We start from the raw sequence: 15,904 nt of genomic DNA, 5'->3' as shown, positions 1-15,904 counted from the left end.
AAATTGTGGACATAGGCCTACGTTTTGATATTGTCCCCATATAACGGTAGCTTCCAATATTCGGTATTGTTAGGATTTTGTCTATATTTTCAGACCAAATAAGCAGAATTTTGGCATAGGAGGTTCTCGTTGGTTATACATCTTCTCCACCAAAAATTGTGACCATAGGTCTACATTTTGATATAGCCCCCATATAACTGTACCGACAGATTTTGGCTATTTTGAGGATTTAGGCTATTTTTCAAGACCATTTATCAGCAAGATTTGCAGCTATTTGCAGCTAAATTGGGGTCATTCGGAATCTAGGAAGTCAAAATTAATTAGTAAAACCAAAATTGGACTGGACCTTAGAGGACCTTTGTAGTTACGCTCCATTCAACAAAAGTTATTGCTCTAATAAAAATAGGTAAAAAACTTTTTAAGTTAAACGGCTTTATGTTAAACATACATTGCAATGTTTAAGATAAATGTACTAAAAACCAATAAATAATAAAATAGATACAGTCGTGGGAATTATAAACATATGCATAGACTAGACTAAAATAAAACCGTGGGGCACGTCAAGTGTCTACAATCGTTGATTAAAATGTTTGTTTTGTAATGTTACACTATAATTAGGCAGTTATTCAACCGACAACGATGGACGTGTGATAAGTAGGGCTAAAACGTGCCCCACGGTTTTATTTTAGTCTAGTCTATGCATATGTTTATAATTCCCACGACTGTATCTATTTTATTATTTATTGGTTTTTAGTACATTTATCTTAAACATTGCAATGTATGTTTAACATAAAACCGTTTAACTTAAAAAGTTTTTTACCTATTTTTATTTTCTAGTTTTTATTTCGCATTCTGTTTAATTCATTTAGTGCTTCATTATTGCAAGTTTCTTGCCCGTTAGTTTATTGCAGTCCAACGGTTTTATGTTAAACATACATTGCAATGTTTAAGATAAATGTACTAAAACCCCTTTTATTTGATACCCATATTGATGGGATTGATAAAAACTACGTTATCGGCCATTTTATAGCGGCCGCCATCTTGGATTTAAATTTTTTATAGTATATTGTATTCTGCTTGTTGAGCCCTTTCATTTGATACTCATATTGATGGGATTAATAAAACATAAATTATCCGCCATTTTGTAGCGGCGGCCATCTTGAATTTATAATGATAATGAGTAAACATAATTGTATTGTCACCCAAATCCAAAGTGTATATAAAATTTCAGATTAATCGGTTGACAGGAAGATGGTGAAATTTGAATTACTAAATTTGACCCAAGAATAAAACAAACGGGGTGAGCTAAATAAAACCCTTTAACACGTTCGCGGACGCAAGCAAATTCAGAGAGGTGAAAAAAATGACACCCAATTATTTTCGAAATTAGTTTTTTTGCTTTTATTTATTAATTATTGATTATAATTATTATTTTTTATTTATTATAGAATGTACCTTGTTGAAATAAATCGTATTATGTATATTAATAACCAAAACTTAAGATTGTATACAAGTAAATGAACAAAAAATGGCTGACAATGTGAATGCTATGGCATTCACGTCATTTTGCATCGGAATGCTATAGCATTCACGTCCGCGAACGTGTTAATTATACGCCATTTAGTGGCTGCGCCTATCTAAAATATTGAGTTTGTATAGTGCACTGTATTCTTCTTGTCAATCCCTTTTATTTGATACCCATATTGGGGATTGATAAAAAATATTATTTACATTAGTGTCTTGATCTAAATCAGCCCTGCTCAAAACCAGCATCTGTTGTTGTGTGTGTGAGCAACACTTTGTCGCACACTTTCCTCTGGCGTGTTGTTTTGTTGACGACTCAACAGCAACTGAGCGAACGAGCATAAAAATATGTGTGACATAGCTGGTGTAAATTTTTCACCGTATTGAGCAGGGCTGATCTAAATATTATAAAAATTAACGAAATTCAGGTAAGTTTTATCTCACAGTGAAAAGTATCCACTCCAAAAGTAAAAAATTGTAAACATCACAGATTTTTATCTCACAGTGAAAAGTATCCACTCTAACAACAATACATATCGTCGCACACTTTCCTCTGGCGTGTTGTTTTGTTGACGACTCAACAGCAACTGAGCGAACGAACATAAGGATATGTGTGACATACAGTTAGTCAACTTAATTATTGCAAAACCAAAATTATTACAAAATTTTTAATAAAACATCATTTTATTGATATACAGTCAGGGACAAAAGTTTACATACACCCCATAAATCTCAGGTTTTAGGACAAGTGATGATTTTTACGAAATTCCAAGTATGCAGTTTTATTTCTTCTCACTAATAAACAATATTTGAAACAACAAAAGTATAATCCATAATACAAATAACGGTAAATTTTACAAAAACCAAAAAATGGTGGGGACAAAAGTTTACATACACCCCAAGGAAATTGTGTATTGCCGTAGAATTTATGGAATTAGCGGCAAATTTTATACATTTTATTGTTTCAGGGAACGTCTCTGGGTGTCCAAGATATATTTTAGAGAAACAAAAATAATTTTTGGGGCTTAAATGCCGTTATTTAAGGACAGAATTCTTGTATTCCTCATCAATGCTGACCCTTGCTTAATTCTTTGCGTTTTAAGGTATTGTACTTTATAAAAAGCATAAAATTAGTGTCAGATGGCAAATTTTGAGACTCTAGAAAGCTTTGAAGTTGTTCTTGCTCATAATATACCTTCCTGGACGTCGATAAGGCACGTTTTCCCTGAGATTTCGCTGGAAGTTAATAGATTCCGCCGAATTCTTTGCGCAAATTGCATACCGAAGGCCTTGAATTGCCTTGTAATATGGTCTGATACAATCCTTGGACATTAGTTGAACCAGAAATGTGAAATATTCTTTTACAAACCTGCTCCCAAAGCTTCCATAGCATCAAAATATAAACACTACCAAAAAAGCATGAAATTTGTACCGTGAACAATGTCGTTTTTGTATTATGATAATTACCGTCACTATAGGGGCGAAAAGTTCCGGATAATTGTACATTTCTGAGTCAATTGATGTCCAAGGATTGTATCAGACCATATTACAAGGCAATTCAAGGCCTTCGGTATGCAATTTGCGCAAAGAATTCGGCGGAATCTATTAACTTCCAGCGAAATCTGAGAAAAAAAGTGCATTATCGACTTCCAGGAAGGTATATTATGAACAGGAACAACTTCAAAGCTTTCTAGGGTCTCAAGATTTGCCATCTGACACTAATTTTATGCTTTTTATAATGTACAATACCTTAAAACGCAAAGAATTAAGCAAGGGTCAGCTTTGATGAGGAATACAAGAATTCTGACCTTAAATAACGGCATTTAACCCCCAAAAATTATGTTTGTTTCTCTAAAATATATCTTGGACACCCAGAGTCGTGCGCTGAAACAATAAAATGTAGAAATTTTGCCGCTAATTCCATAAATTCTACGGCAATACACAATTTCCTTGGGGTGTATGTAAACTTTTGTCCCCACCATTTTTTGGTTTTTGTAAAATTTACCGTTATTTGTATTATTGATTATACTTTTGTTGTTTCAAATATTGTTTATTAGTGAGAAGAAATAAAACTGCATACTTGGAATTTCGTAAAAATCATCACTTGTCCTAAAACCTGAGATTTATGGGGTGTATGTAAACTTTTGTCCCTGACTGTAAATAAATATCATTATTAATATTTTTGTTAACAATATAATTCTTACACATTTTTAAATATAAAATAAAAAGTAGGTACATTTCACTAAACATTTTCTTAAAATTAACAAAAATGAGTACAACTCATTATTTGCACTGTCAACTAAAAAATTGCAAAATTCACAACTTTTTAGTTTTTCACGGTATTTTTCGAAAAGTTGGTTCCAATATTTCGTATGCTCACATTTGGCATCAAAAACAGCTTGTAAACGTATCTGAATTTAATAAATAATTTTCGGAATGTCGTATTCCAATGGTATTTTTCAGTCATTCTTCTTTATTGCATTTTATTTAGTCCCCCAGGTTAGTGGGCGACCTATTCCCGACTTTTTCCTTCAGGTGCACCTATGAATTTTCGATGGGGTTAATATCTAGACACTGGGACGGGGTGTAAATGTCTTGGGTACAGTTGTATAGGAACTAAGTCTTACATAAATTAGATTTATGCTTAGGGTCGTTGTCCTGGTAGAACTTATATTGCAATTTGTTTGAATTTTCAGGGTCAACATGCCCAAATTTCTTGACGCTTTTGGTTAAATCTTTTCTTAAAACATCTAAATAAACCTCCTATGTAATTGTTTCTTCCAAAATCAGGATTTTACCAACGTCACTGCTTGGTATACTACCCCATATATAACTGACAGTTTTCCAAACTTTACGGTATGTATTAAATTTTTGTTATCCATGACTTTCAAGGGTTTTCCCAATACTTTTTGAGGTCCATTGTGATAGTACAACATAATTTTAGTCTCATCAGAAAATATAACGCCATCCCAATACTAAAGATGGCGTGAAAAGGTGTCTATAACAAGTCTAAATAGTTTCTATATATTGTGATGGGAGGGCAATGGTTTTTACCTAGTCACTCGTGGTGATTGCTTGTTATTATGTAACACTTTTCTGACTTTTCCATGTGACACACTTACTCCAAAATCATTTTTAATTAGAAAAATCTATTTTCTGATCCTGCTTTGGGCTATTTCGTTAATTTCTTTAATCATTCTACAGTCAATTCGTGAGGTTACTATTTTGGACCTGCCATGTAACGCCCTAAGTTTGAGCCTGGCTTCTTTCTCGGTGCGGTATATGATGTTGTATACACTTCTCAGCTTACGAGAGGTGATTTAAGGGATTTTTCTTTCGGAATTACAATTATTATAATTGGAATAGACCAAATGTACCATATTTACCGAAACCGTTTACCTGATTTTCTCTTTTTCTGAATATACCGTCTATGTTACACACACAAAAATTAATCTATGATAAAAAATTATGGATCTACATGTTCACATACCATAAAAGTCTTAAAAATCTTTAAATGCAAAAAAATCGCGGGGGAAACCCCACGATTTTATTGCACATTATGGGTCTATCTTGTATTGCCACTTAACTTGAGTTGCGTTGTCAGTTGTCTGCGCGACTGAGACGAAATGTTGTACCATGAATGTCAACTCAACTGGGTGGTCGATAAACATGTTATCGATCAGTGTTTTTTCAAACTTGTGACCTCTATTCGCCAAAAAAAAAAACATTTTAACAATAATTGCGCTTTGGATAACTCTTTTGTGTATTCTGGACAATATTTTAACATTTTGGCTGAGTTTTCGAGCAAATTTGGAAAACAACCCAAGATTGGAATATAACCCGCCCATCGAATCTTCGGATCGTCAAGTTTTATTTGCTGTCCCAAAAAATGATAAGTTCGGTGGAATTATTTTTTGATGATGAAGAAAATGTACAGGACATTGCATCTATTAGAAGAAATTTGAGGGACAAATCGAATCCATTGGAATTGCCATCTGCACTGTAAGCTGATGATCATGTGGAAAGATCAGTATAATCAGTAAATTATTTCGGGTTTAAGGCGTATTTTCGATTGCCAAAGGATGCTGTAGTTTACGTTGTGGAAACGTTAAAGGATGACTTCAAAGTAAGTTACAGATCAACAGCAATACCCCCACTTTTAAATGTGTGCGCAGCGTTGCGATTCTTGGAGGACGGAAGTTTCCAAAAGTCCCATGGCAATGATTTCAACAATTGCATGGCTCAATCTACATTGTCGAGAGTATTGAAGGAAGTTGTCCACTTGATAGAGGACAAATTGTGCCAAAATTGGATCGTTTCGAAGTTGACAGAGGAGAAAAAAAAGGCAAAATAAAAACCATTTTTATTCAAAAACGAAATTCCCTGGTGTAATTGGCTATATAGATGGAGGATGTTCGTCATTTGTACTTAAACTGAACCTACTGTATTTGTCACCAAATTCATTTGCAAAAGATTTGCTGCTGTCCGCTCCAAAGGCGATAAATTCACTTATTGTGATGGACCATCACCAGTGTCGTTGAAGTTTATTTTGAGGCATTTTCTTTTTCAACTTTGCTTTAAATTGAATCCAGACTCGGTCACTTTTCAGGTGTTCGTGTTGGAGGTTCATGGCTGTTTAAACTGTCCGAAATGGACCTCCACGCTTCATCCGCTGTGGCTTTGGTTTCACCAAAACTCCCGAACTCCTCGGGCTAAGTTTGGATTTTCACTCAGTTTATCAATTAATATTTCGAACTGTTGCTTTGTCGTTATTTTCACCATATTGATACACAAAGTTAATTAATGATGCAAAGAATCAATAATTTTTAACAAAATGTTTATTTTTCCTTCTATTTTACTTCTTGTTTCTTCGAAAATGTTCACTGCAACTGAAAATTGGTGGTTGCTGAATAACAGCCGCTTCGTCAACTGAGATTCACAACTTCAGTTGAGAGTTGCCATACGTGGATCAATTTTGACAACTGGCAACGCCACTCAACGATAATTGTTATCGATGATCGACCCCTAATTCATTTTGCAATTATTTAGTTGACACCCCAAAAACCGTGTACCTATCCTTTTTGCCCGTTGTTTTTGTTATTTCCAACCGATTGCTGCATTTATTGGCTTGATATTGTCACTAAAAGGTAAATCAATAACTGTAGCTGGTGTAAATTTTTCACCGTATTGAGCAGGGCTGATCTAAATATTATAAAATCAAATTAAGGAAATTCAGGTATGTTTTATCTCACAGTGAAAAGTATCCACTCCAAAAGTAAAAATTGTAAACATAACCGATTTTTATCTCACGGTGAAAAGTGTCCACTCTAACAACAATATTCGACAAAATGTCTAAAAGCTGTATAGGATAACAAAGGATGTCATACCGAATGCTAAATCGCTAAGAAATCCTTATGGTTTCATAAAACTTTTAGAGTGGATACTTTTCACTGTGAGATAAAAATCGGTGATGTTTACAATTTTTACTTTTGGAGTGGATATTTTCACTGTGAGATAAAAATCGATGATATTAACAATTTTTAATTTATTATCTAAATTCATCAGAATTTCGTTAATTTTATTTTATAATATTTAGGTCAAGACATATAAAAATAATGCAAAGAAAAAAGAATGAAGTCGGCATTATTAATTATCTCTTCGCAATAGCAGTTTTAATAAAAGAAATTGATGTGGATACTTTTAATGTGATTCGCTGTAAGTTATTCGCCATTTTGTAGGGGCCGCCATCTTGGATTTTAATTTTATATAGTACATTGTATTCTACTGGTTGAGCACTTTCATTTGATACCCATATTGATGGAATTGATAAAACCTACGTTATCCGCCATTTTGTAGCGGCCGCCATCTTGAATTTATAGTGATAATGAATAAACATAATTGTATTGCCCCCAAAGTCCAAAGTGTATACAAAATTTCAGGTTAATCGGTTGACATAAAGAGGGTGAAATTTGATGTACTAAATTTGACCCAAGAATAAAACAAACAGGCTGAGTTAAATAAAACCGTTTAAAAACAAAAAAAAAATAATTTTTGAAAATTTATTTCTATAAAACCATGTTACTTCAGGCCCCAAACATTTTTTTAAATTTAACTTACAGCCAGTTTCTGTATATAGAAAGAAGAATGTGTGCGAATGAAACACGCCCAAACTTAAGTTTTCGAAATAATTTTAACTTTGCTTTTGCTTCAAAACAAATAAAAAACATACAAGAGTTTGGACGTGTTTCATTCGCACACATTCTTCTTTCGACATACAGAAACTGGCTGTAACACTCTCCTCTAGCAATAAAAAATAAACTTTGTTTAGTTTTATTACGAATTTATTTAACAATTAAACAAATATGAAATCAGGTTTTTAGCAACAATTTTGTTAAAATCTGATGCATCAAAATTTCTTGCACTTGGCAGTGAATAACTGAGTGAATATTTACAACAACAAAAAAGTAAAAACAAATTTTTAGTCAGCAGAGTGTCTGTAATCGATACAATGGAAAACATTTCTCATTTTTATACTTAGATTTTCTGACTTTCGCGACGCTAGATCAATGGTTTGGACCAGTGTGCGACGATTTTTTTGTTTTTTGATTTTTTTTCATCTATTAACAATGTAGTTTCAGAATCCGCAAAAACTTTCCAGGTGTAAGCACCTTTCATTTAAATCTAGTTAAGGCGCACCGTGCCTAACGAGGATATATACACTTTCATACGGGCAAAATGTGCCTCATCGAAATAATGGTTTTAGACCCTCAGTATGCTTGGATTAAATCCGTTTCAAACAATTTGGAGTTGATTTAGCCATGTCTGTCCGGCTGTCTGTCCGTCAGACTGGAGCGCACGATAACTCGTAAACGGACCAACCGTTTCGGTCCAAAATTTGGCTTTTGTAATATTTTGTCCAAACTTAGTTTAAGTTTGAAGATGGGTTATATCGGTCCAGTCCTTCCGGTACCTCCCCCACAAAAGTTCGAAAATGTCCATACTCCAAACTCCCTGAGAAAATAGCCTGAAAGGTTCAATAAACCCCTATGACACCGTGTGTAGTGGTTGGAGCGCAAGATAACTTTCGAACGGATCTGATCTGATTCCCACCGGAATTTTGCCTTCTTAATATTTTGTCCAAACTTAGTTTAAGTTCGAAGATAAGCCAAATCGGTCCACTCCTTCAGGTACCTCCCCCACAAAGGTTCAAACATGTTCGGAAAAATTGTGCTCACTATAACTCTGAAGGCAGTGGCCGATTTGGTCCATACTTTACACATCCTAATTTATCTACCAGATATAGATCGGGTACCTCCCACACAAAATTTCGGATAAGTTCAGTTTAAGACCTGCTCTCAAAGCATCTTGCATTCGCTGCCTCAATTACGACGGTAAAATTTTTGTTCAAGGGCACGCCAATCTTCTTGAGAAAACAGGCCGAAAGGCGTAAAAAACCTCTAACTTGAACTGATCAACGGATTTGGTCCAAAATTTGGCCTTCGTCATATTTAGTCTAAACTTAGTTTCAGTTTGAGTATAGGCAATACCGGTCCGGTACTTCCCCCTAATATTTACAAAAATGTCGCTAAAATGGTATGTACGATATCTCTTGAACGGGGGCAACCAATTTGGTCCAAACATTGGATGTCCTGATGTTTTGTCCAAATTTAGTTTAATTTCTAAAATGGTCAATATCGGTTTTCTCCTTAGGGTACCTCCCCCACAAAAGTTCAACATTTGTGTCTAAGTGCAGTTTAGGGTCTCTTCGAAGATCCTTTGGAAATGTATACCATTGCTGTTCGTTTTCCCTGGACAAGTCCATGATTCCTGGCATACTGGTCCAAAAGTTACACGATGACTAGTGGTGATCACACAAAATTGGGGTTTTGGCCAGGAAAATTGGTTTCTGAATTTTATTTGATGCCAGAAGAGTTTTTTTACACGAACAAGTAAAAAGGTATCAGTCGGCCTATTGAATTGAAACTTTCAGATCGAATTTATTTAGAGTCTTTTCAGAAGTGGCCCTTTTTTGGCATTTAAACTTGCCGACAAAAATGTGGATTTGAATTAAAGTTCAAAAGTGTTGCGGGGGAGGTACTTAAAGGAATGAACCGAAGTGGATCTAATTTTGGGAGTCATATCTTTTTCGATAGATATCGCGCCCACTAGTCATTTCAGTGGGTCATCGTATAACTTTTGGACCAGTATGCATGGCAGCATGGACTAGTCCACGGAAAACATAATACCGTTGTAAACAGAGCCACAACGAGCAGCATCGGTATACATTTCTAAAGGATCTTCGAACATACCCTTAACTGCACTTAGACCATTGATGTCAACGCCTGCACGTTGTCGTAACAACAGAGAATAACGAATTCAAATGAGAGCTATGTCAACCGTTGTTTAACAAAGGGACATTACTCTCCCATCAATTCTCTCTCATTTATTGTGGACACCAATGACTTAGACACCAATGTTGAACTTTTGTGCGAGAGGTTATCTAAGGAGAGGGCCATTTTAGAAGTTATACTAAAATTATTAGGAGATTAAACAGCTAGCCAGATATATGTGCGAAATTTCTGTGCAAGATCAATCATAATTTGAAGTGTTTTAATGCTTCATAAACTCAAAAACATTTTTGTTGAGTTATGCCAAACCCGTAGTAAATGAGCTGTAACTCGTTGAGTTTTAGAGATATGAGCACGAAAAATTGACATAAGATAAAGTAAAAGTCGTAGAAAAAATAGAAATTGCTGGCTCAGAAAATGCATTTATTTGAAAAAAGTTTGCCGTCGTAATTGAACATTGCTTCAACAAAAACCAAAATGATTCGAGAGCAGGTCTTAAAGTGCATGTGATTCTGATTACATCGACATGACATCTTTCTAAAATATCCTACGGTGATCAACTAAAAGGACTGCTTGGCACGATAACTATCGCAAGATATGACTCCCAAATCTAAGATGACACAAATCTGTCCATTCCTACTTCGCAATTTGGCTGTGGAATCGGCAACTTGGATTCAGTAAATGGTTTGACGATGATCGGGAACACGGTGATTCGCCGTTCGGTAGTAGACAATCTGAAGATAATCGGGAACTCGGTGATTCGCTGTTCGGTTGTAGACGATTTGAAGATAATCGGGAACTCGGTGAATCGTGTTGTAGATAGTCGGCCACTCGTTGTTCGTATGTGTTCGGCCACTCGGTGATTCGTGTTATAGATGATCGGCCACTCGGAGTTCGTATGTGTTCGGCCTCTCAGGGTTCGTATGTGTTCGGCCACTCGGTGTTCGTTTGGTTGCTCGGGCCCTCGACTCTCGTGTTGTAGGGGTTCGGCCACTCGGTTCGGTTGTTCGGGTCGCGGTTAGTTAGTGTTAGTTCTAAATTAACCTCTACTGACTAGTGGAACAACACCCTAAGGTGGAGTGGAACAACACCCAAAGGTGGAGTGGAACAACACCCGAAGGTGGAGTGGAACAACACCCGAAGGTGGAGTGAATGTATTAGCCACCGCGCAAAGGGGTAGCTCTCATGAATACTTCCCAATCTCTCTACGCTCCCGTGTTGGTTGGTGGACCACGAACACACAACTGTACTCAAGCCCGTATGGCTGGCTCCCTGCAGTAGCAAGCCTCTCTCTCCCCAACGAATCTGGAATATTAGTGTGTACAGTCGCACAGAGCAATTGAGAATTACTCTGCAGTTGTTATGCTGTCGCTTGCCTGAAATTGCACTGTAACACACATATCCCACAGAAATGCAAGCGAACCTAACAGTGTGTATGGATTGACAGGTTGTGACGCTGTGGGGTAGTGGACCTTGCTGTTCTCTGTTGGCCGGTTGTATTTTTGTAGTGGTAGTGGGCGTCGCTGTTGTTGGTTTTATGTACGTGATCAATTTGTCACGTAACACAACTTAGTTTATGTCCAAAAGGGTCCACTACTACCACTATCGTTTCCTTTCCATTCCTTAGGGTACCACTCCCACAAATTATCAACATTTTTTAAGTGCGGTTAAGGGTTTCTGCGAGAATCCTTTGGAAATTTTTACCGAAGGTACTGCTACCGAAGGTACTGGACCTGTTTACAGTGATATGATGTTTTTCGTGGGCACGTCCATGTCCATGTCGAGAGGAATGACTTCCAGAATAGACTATGTCGGTTCATTCCGCCGGAAAACTCTTGAGATTTTGTTCTAATTTATATCTTTGTCCGCAAGTTCATAAGCCCAAAATGCTGAAGACACCCTAAATACATACGTTTTTTTGGGAAAAAGTTGTTTCAATTCGCACAGACTGAGGGTATATCTCTGTCGGTAAAGCCGAATGATACTTTTTTATTTGTTTTGGTTCATATGTATCTTAAATAAAATTCTCACTGAAATCCTTTTACAGAATGTATACCCCCAGTTAAACCCATATTGAATCCACCAAGATTTTCAAGTGCCAATTATGTTTTTACCACATTCACTAATACCACTGGCTCTCTGGGAACTGTGAGAGCATATAGTGAGAAAAATAATGCCATGTTCCATTATATATTGGCAATTAGCAATGGTGAGTAGAAGATACGAAATTACAAAATTTATCTCCTGAGTAAAATTCTGAAATTTTCAGAGACCCTCGCCCAACGACTTTCCATTGAACCGTTTTCAGGCGAACTGATGCTATATGGTAGCTTAGAAGTTGGTACATATTTATTCAATGTGAGTGCAGAAAATATTGAAACGCATGAGAGTGCGAGGACCCAGGTCAAGCTGCATGTCAGCCCAAAGGAGGAATGTAAAATATTCGATGGTCTTGCGGTGGAGAAAACTTTGGTCATTAAACACATAGATGAGGAGAGACACTACTATGGTCTGTGGGATATGCGATTCAATGAGAATTGTACATTCCACATTGCGGATATGTGGCCAAAGGAAAAAGGTAAATTCTTTGCAAGTGATTTATTTAGTAATTTTTTTTAATATAAGAAAATATTGTGTTTTTAGAATATGTCTATGTCAATGAGACCACCAATAAATTAGACACCCTGCCTGTGGATAGAGAGGATGCAATGTTCCAGAATATATCGGAGGCACAGATACTTGTTAAATTAAAATTAAATTGTGGAAAAGTCAACGGTTTCAATCACACAAGAATGGCAAGAGATTTGCAGCACATGGAACGTATTTTTAGCCAAAATATTACCTACTCACCCGACATCATGTGGTTGCATTTAATTATTGACGATATCAACGATAATGCACCACAATTTAAATATAAATATTCACTCGACTATCTTGGTTATCCGGCGGGTAAAGTTGCTCTTGATGTGTATCCTGAATATTTGATAAAAATTGAAGCCACTGATCTTGATTTGGGTTTAAACGCAAAGATACGTTATAGCTTGCGGAATAATCCCTATTTCGCCATTGAACCCGAAACTGGTATAATTTATCCCAAAGGAATGTCTCTGGCGGCACAACAACAAACTGAACTAATAATATTGGCAACTGATCAGGATGGTAATGGTCTGATTTCGGGTACTGTGGTGATTGTCAAGGGCCTATCACCAGATTTTTATACCCTTATCACTGTGAAGGCAAATTCAAGTAAAACTCTCAATGAAATGTCAGAAGAATTGAGTCAGAAAATGGGTTATGCAGTGCAAATTATAAAAATGTCTTATGTACCACAAATGCAAATGCCAAGAGCAGGTGGTGGCAATGGATCGGATACATTGTTATGTAAGGCCTGGATATATGCCTATAGAGATCAACAGTTGGTGGAAACAAAGGAGCTGCAAGAGTAAGTAATTCACGAAAAAATTATCATGAATTCTGATATTCCACACGAGAAAGTGCACACCGTGCGTTTAACACAGCCATGAAATTGTTTCAGCAGCCCCAACAAAAATACGCCTTACAAAATACCTTACTCACCCATTATTTTAACAAGGGTATATCACGTGAAATATGTGGTTATTTTTTGGCCACTAAAATAAGTATGTATTTTGTTGCTAAAGGTCGTTACTACTTATTTTAGTGGTCAAAAATAATCACCTACTTCACGCGGCATGCCCTTGTTGAAATAATGGGTTAGTAAGGGGTTTCGTAAGGGGTATTTTTATTGAGACCCTACATTAGATGTGGAAACTTGTAATCCCTCTCCGAAAATATTCGTAACTATTTCTAAATTTTGTTTTTTTATTTTCAGAAAAATTCTTCACAAAACCCCCAATGCCACGAACATTGTTAATATTGAGTCATATGAGGAAGCCGCTCTGCAATTATCCAATCCTGCGAAATCGCCATCAAATATTGGCTATATTATTGCAGTTTCCATATTATCATTGATCAGTGGTTCATCAATTAGTAAGTTCATTTTCATCCCACTTTTTGCTTTAATAAATGTTTACCATTTTCTTCTTCTTTCCCTTTTTTATTCCAAGTCTTTATAATATGGCAATTTTACTTTAATGAATCGAGTCCCTTCAATTGTAATACAAAAATGACTTCAAGTGATCATCATGCTAATGGCGATTGCAGTTCACAAGAATGTTCCTCGCATGGTGTCACAAATTGCCGTGAATGCACTGCGTGTAATGACCACACGACGCCATCGTATCATGTCAAGTTCAGTAATCTCGCTGACAATGATAACACATAAGAGAGTGACAACTCGGTATGGAGGATATATGAATTGAGTATGTGGGTGTGTATTTACTGTACGTTATTATTCTTACTCGTCGAGATTTGGAAATTTTATAAGTAAACAATATTGTAAATTATGTCTTTATATAAAAAACAAAATCTTAAATAAAATAAAAAGATTGTATATTTTCTACAAAAATGTATAATGCTGCAGATTTCATGGGAAGATGTCAGCCAAGTATTCAAATACATTTAAAAAAAAAAAAAAAAAACAAAGTAAAAATCACAAGTTCGGCCGGGCCGAACTTTTTATAACCTCCACCATTAAATATTCCGAACTAAAATGGAATAATTAATTCCTTTCTTGTCCACAATTTTAGGTGGAGAAGTTGTTTGACTACGGATACTCCAAATGCCTAAATTATGTCAGAAAGTTTATCTAAAAATATGTTCAATGGGCGGTGCCTTTATATGGGGCTATATAAAATTGTGGTACTAGGTTGAAAATGTTTGGTGGAGAAGTTTTGTGACGACTGGGAACATAAAATGTCAGATTACACATATCGTCGGTGTCATGCTTAAGTGTTCCATACGCCATTTGCCTGTATTGAGATAATCGCATTTTAATGTTTTGCGTGTCGCGCTGTCTGTATGGAGGATATATATTTTTGACTCGAAAAATTAATAATAATTTTCCATCTTTGCCTCAATTAATTACTTCTAAATCGAAAATTAAAATTCTGATTTTTGAAATGTGTTTTTAAACTTGTAAGTTTTTAAAATATTAATTTCATAACTGAAAAAAGTTTATGCTTTCCCATCGAGGCGTGGATATCTCGGAAACTAGAGCAGATAGGAGCCGACTAGAAATTCAGAAAGAGCATACCGGAAAACCCTAGAAACCACATGTATCTTAAAAAGTAAAAAATGGCGTGTGGAACACTTAAGCATGACAGCGACGATATGCTGACAATTTATCGTGGAGAAGTTTTGTGACCTTAAATGCCAATTACCGCTATTTCGGTAAAAATGTAGCTAAATTCTCAAAATATAAAAAAATCGGAATCTTACATTATATGGGGGCTATACCAGAACATGGACCCATGTTAAAAATTTCTGATGAAGAAGATTTGTAGTTCAGTCAAAAAATGTAACTAAAACCCTCAATATGCCGAAAATCTAACAGTACCATTATATTGGGGCTTACCAAAACATGGACCTATGTTGTCAACTTTTAATGAATATGTTTTATGACCACGGGGAACCTCATATATCTACTATCATGTAATTCGATCAAAAAATTTAGATAAAATCTTCAGAATACCTCAAATCGGGAGTTACCGTTATATGCGGGCTATACAAAAACATGGACCGATTTGGACAATTTTTGGTGGAGAAGTTTTACGACGGGTTGTTAAATATAAAAACGTAGCTAAAACACGTAGGGGATGAAATATACCAAGGAACGGTCCTGACCGGCTTTAACATGGCAAAGTCCAGGATTTATCTTGGTCCCTATTTCATCTCAAGTAGACACTGACCTTCCCGTGGTGTAACCTGGGATAGCTGCCTTTAACACCCGTTAAAGGAAGTGTGCTAAAATGTGCCGCGCGTTCACCTTTAAGAACGTTAAAAACTTGGGTTTGGGACCCGGGTTAGTAACCCGCCCCTAGAAAAAGGCAGCTTGCTATGACGACTCCCGCAAAAGTTTTAGGGATCATGATCTGCGAATCTGCACTTGGAAT

At 36.0% G+C, this 15,904-nt stretch overlaps 1 protein-coding gene across 1 annotated transcript in view; it reads left to right on the top strand.

Moving 5' to 3' along the window:
* Positions 1-14,358, top strand: part of LOC141401451 (uncharacterized) — a 48,209-nt gene extending 33,851 nt beyond the window's left edge. Inside the window, exons 7-11 of the mRNA XM_073981710.1 lie at positions 11,920-12,081; positions 12,142-12,450; positions 12,516-13,314; positions 13,723-13,880; positions 13,958-14,358. Coding sequence (XP_073837811.1) covers positions 11,920-12,081; positions 12,142-12,450; positions 12,516-13,314; positions 13,723-13,880; positions 13,958-14,175 — 1,646 coding nt within the window. The 3' untranslated portion in view covers positions 14,176-14,358. The remainder of the gene's footprint in view (positions 1-11,919; positions 12,082-12,141; positions 12,451-12,515; positions 13,315-13,722; positions 13,881-13,957) is intronic.
* The last annotated feature ends 1,546 nt before the right edge of the window (positions 14,359-15,904 follow it).

The sequence above is a fragment of the Musca autumnalis genome, unplaced genomic scaffold, assembly GCF_047663935.1.
Source record: "Musca autumnalis isolate F117 unplaced genomic scaffold, ASM4766393v1 scaffold_4, whole genome shotgun sequence".
Taxonomy (NCBI): Eukaryota; Metazoa; Arthropoda; class Insecta; order Diptera; family Muscidae; genus Musca; species Musca autumnalis.
The sequence above is the reverse complement of the archived record's forward strand: the minus strand, read 5'-3'. Positions and strand labels throughout refer to the sequence as shown.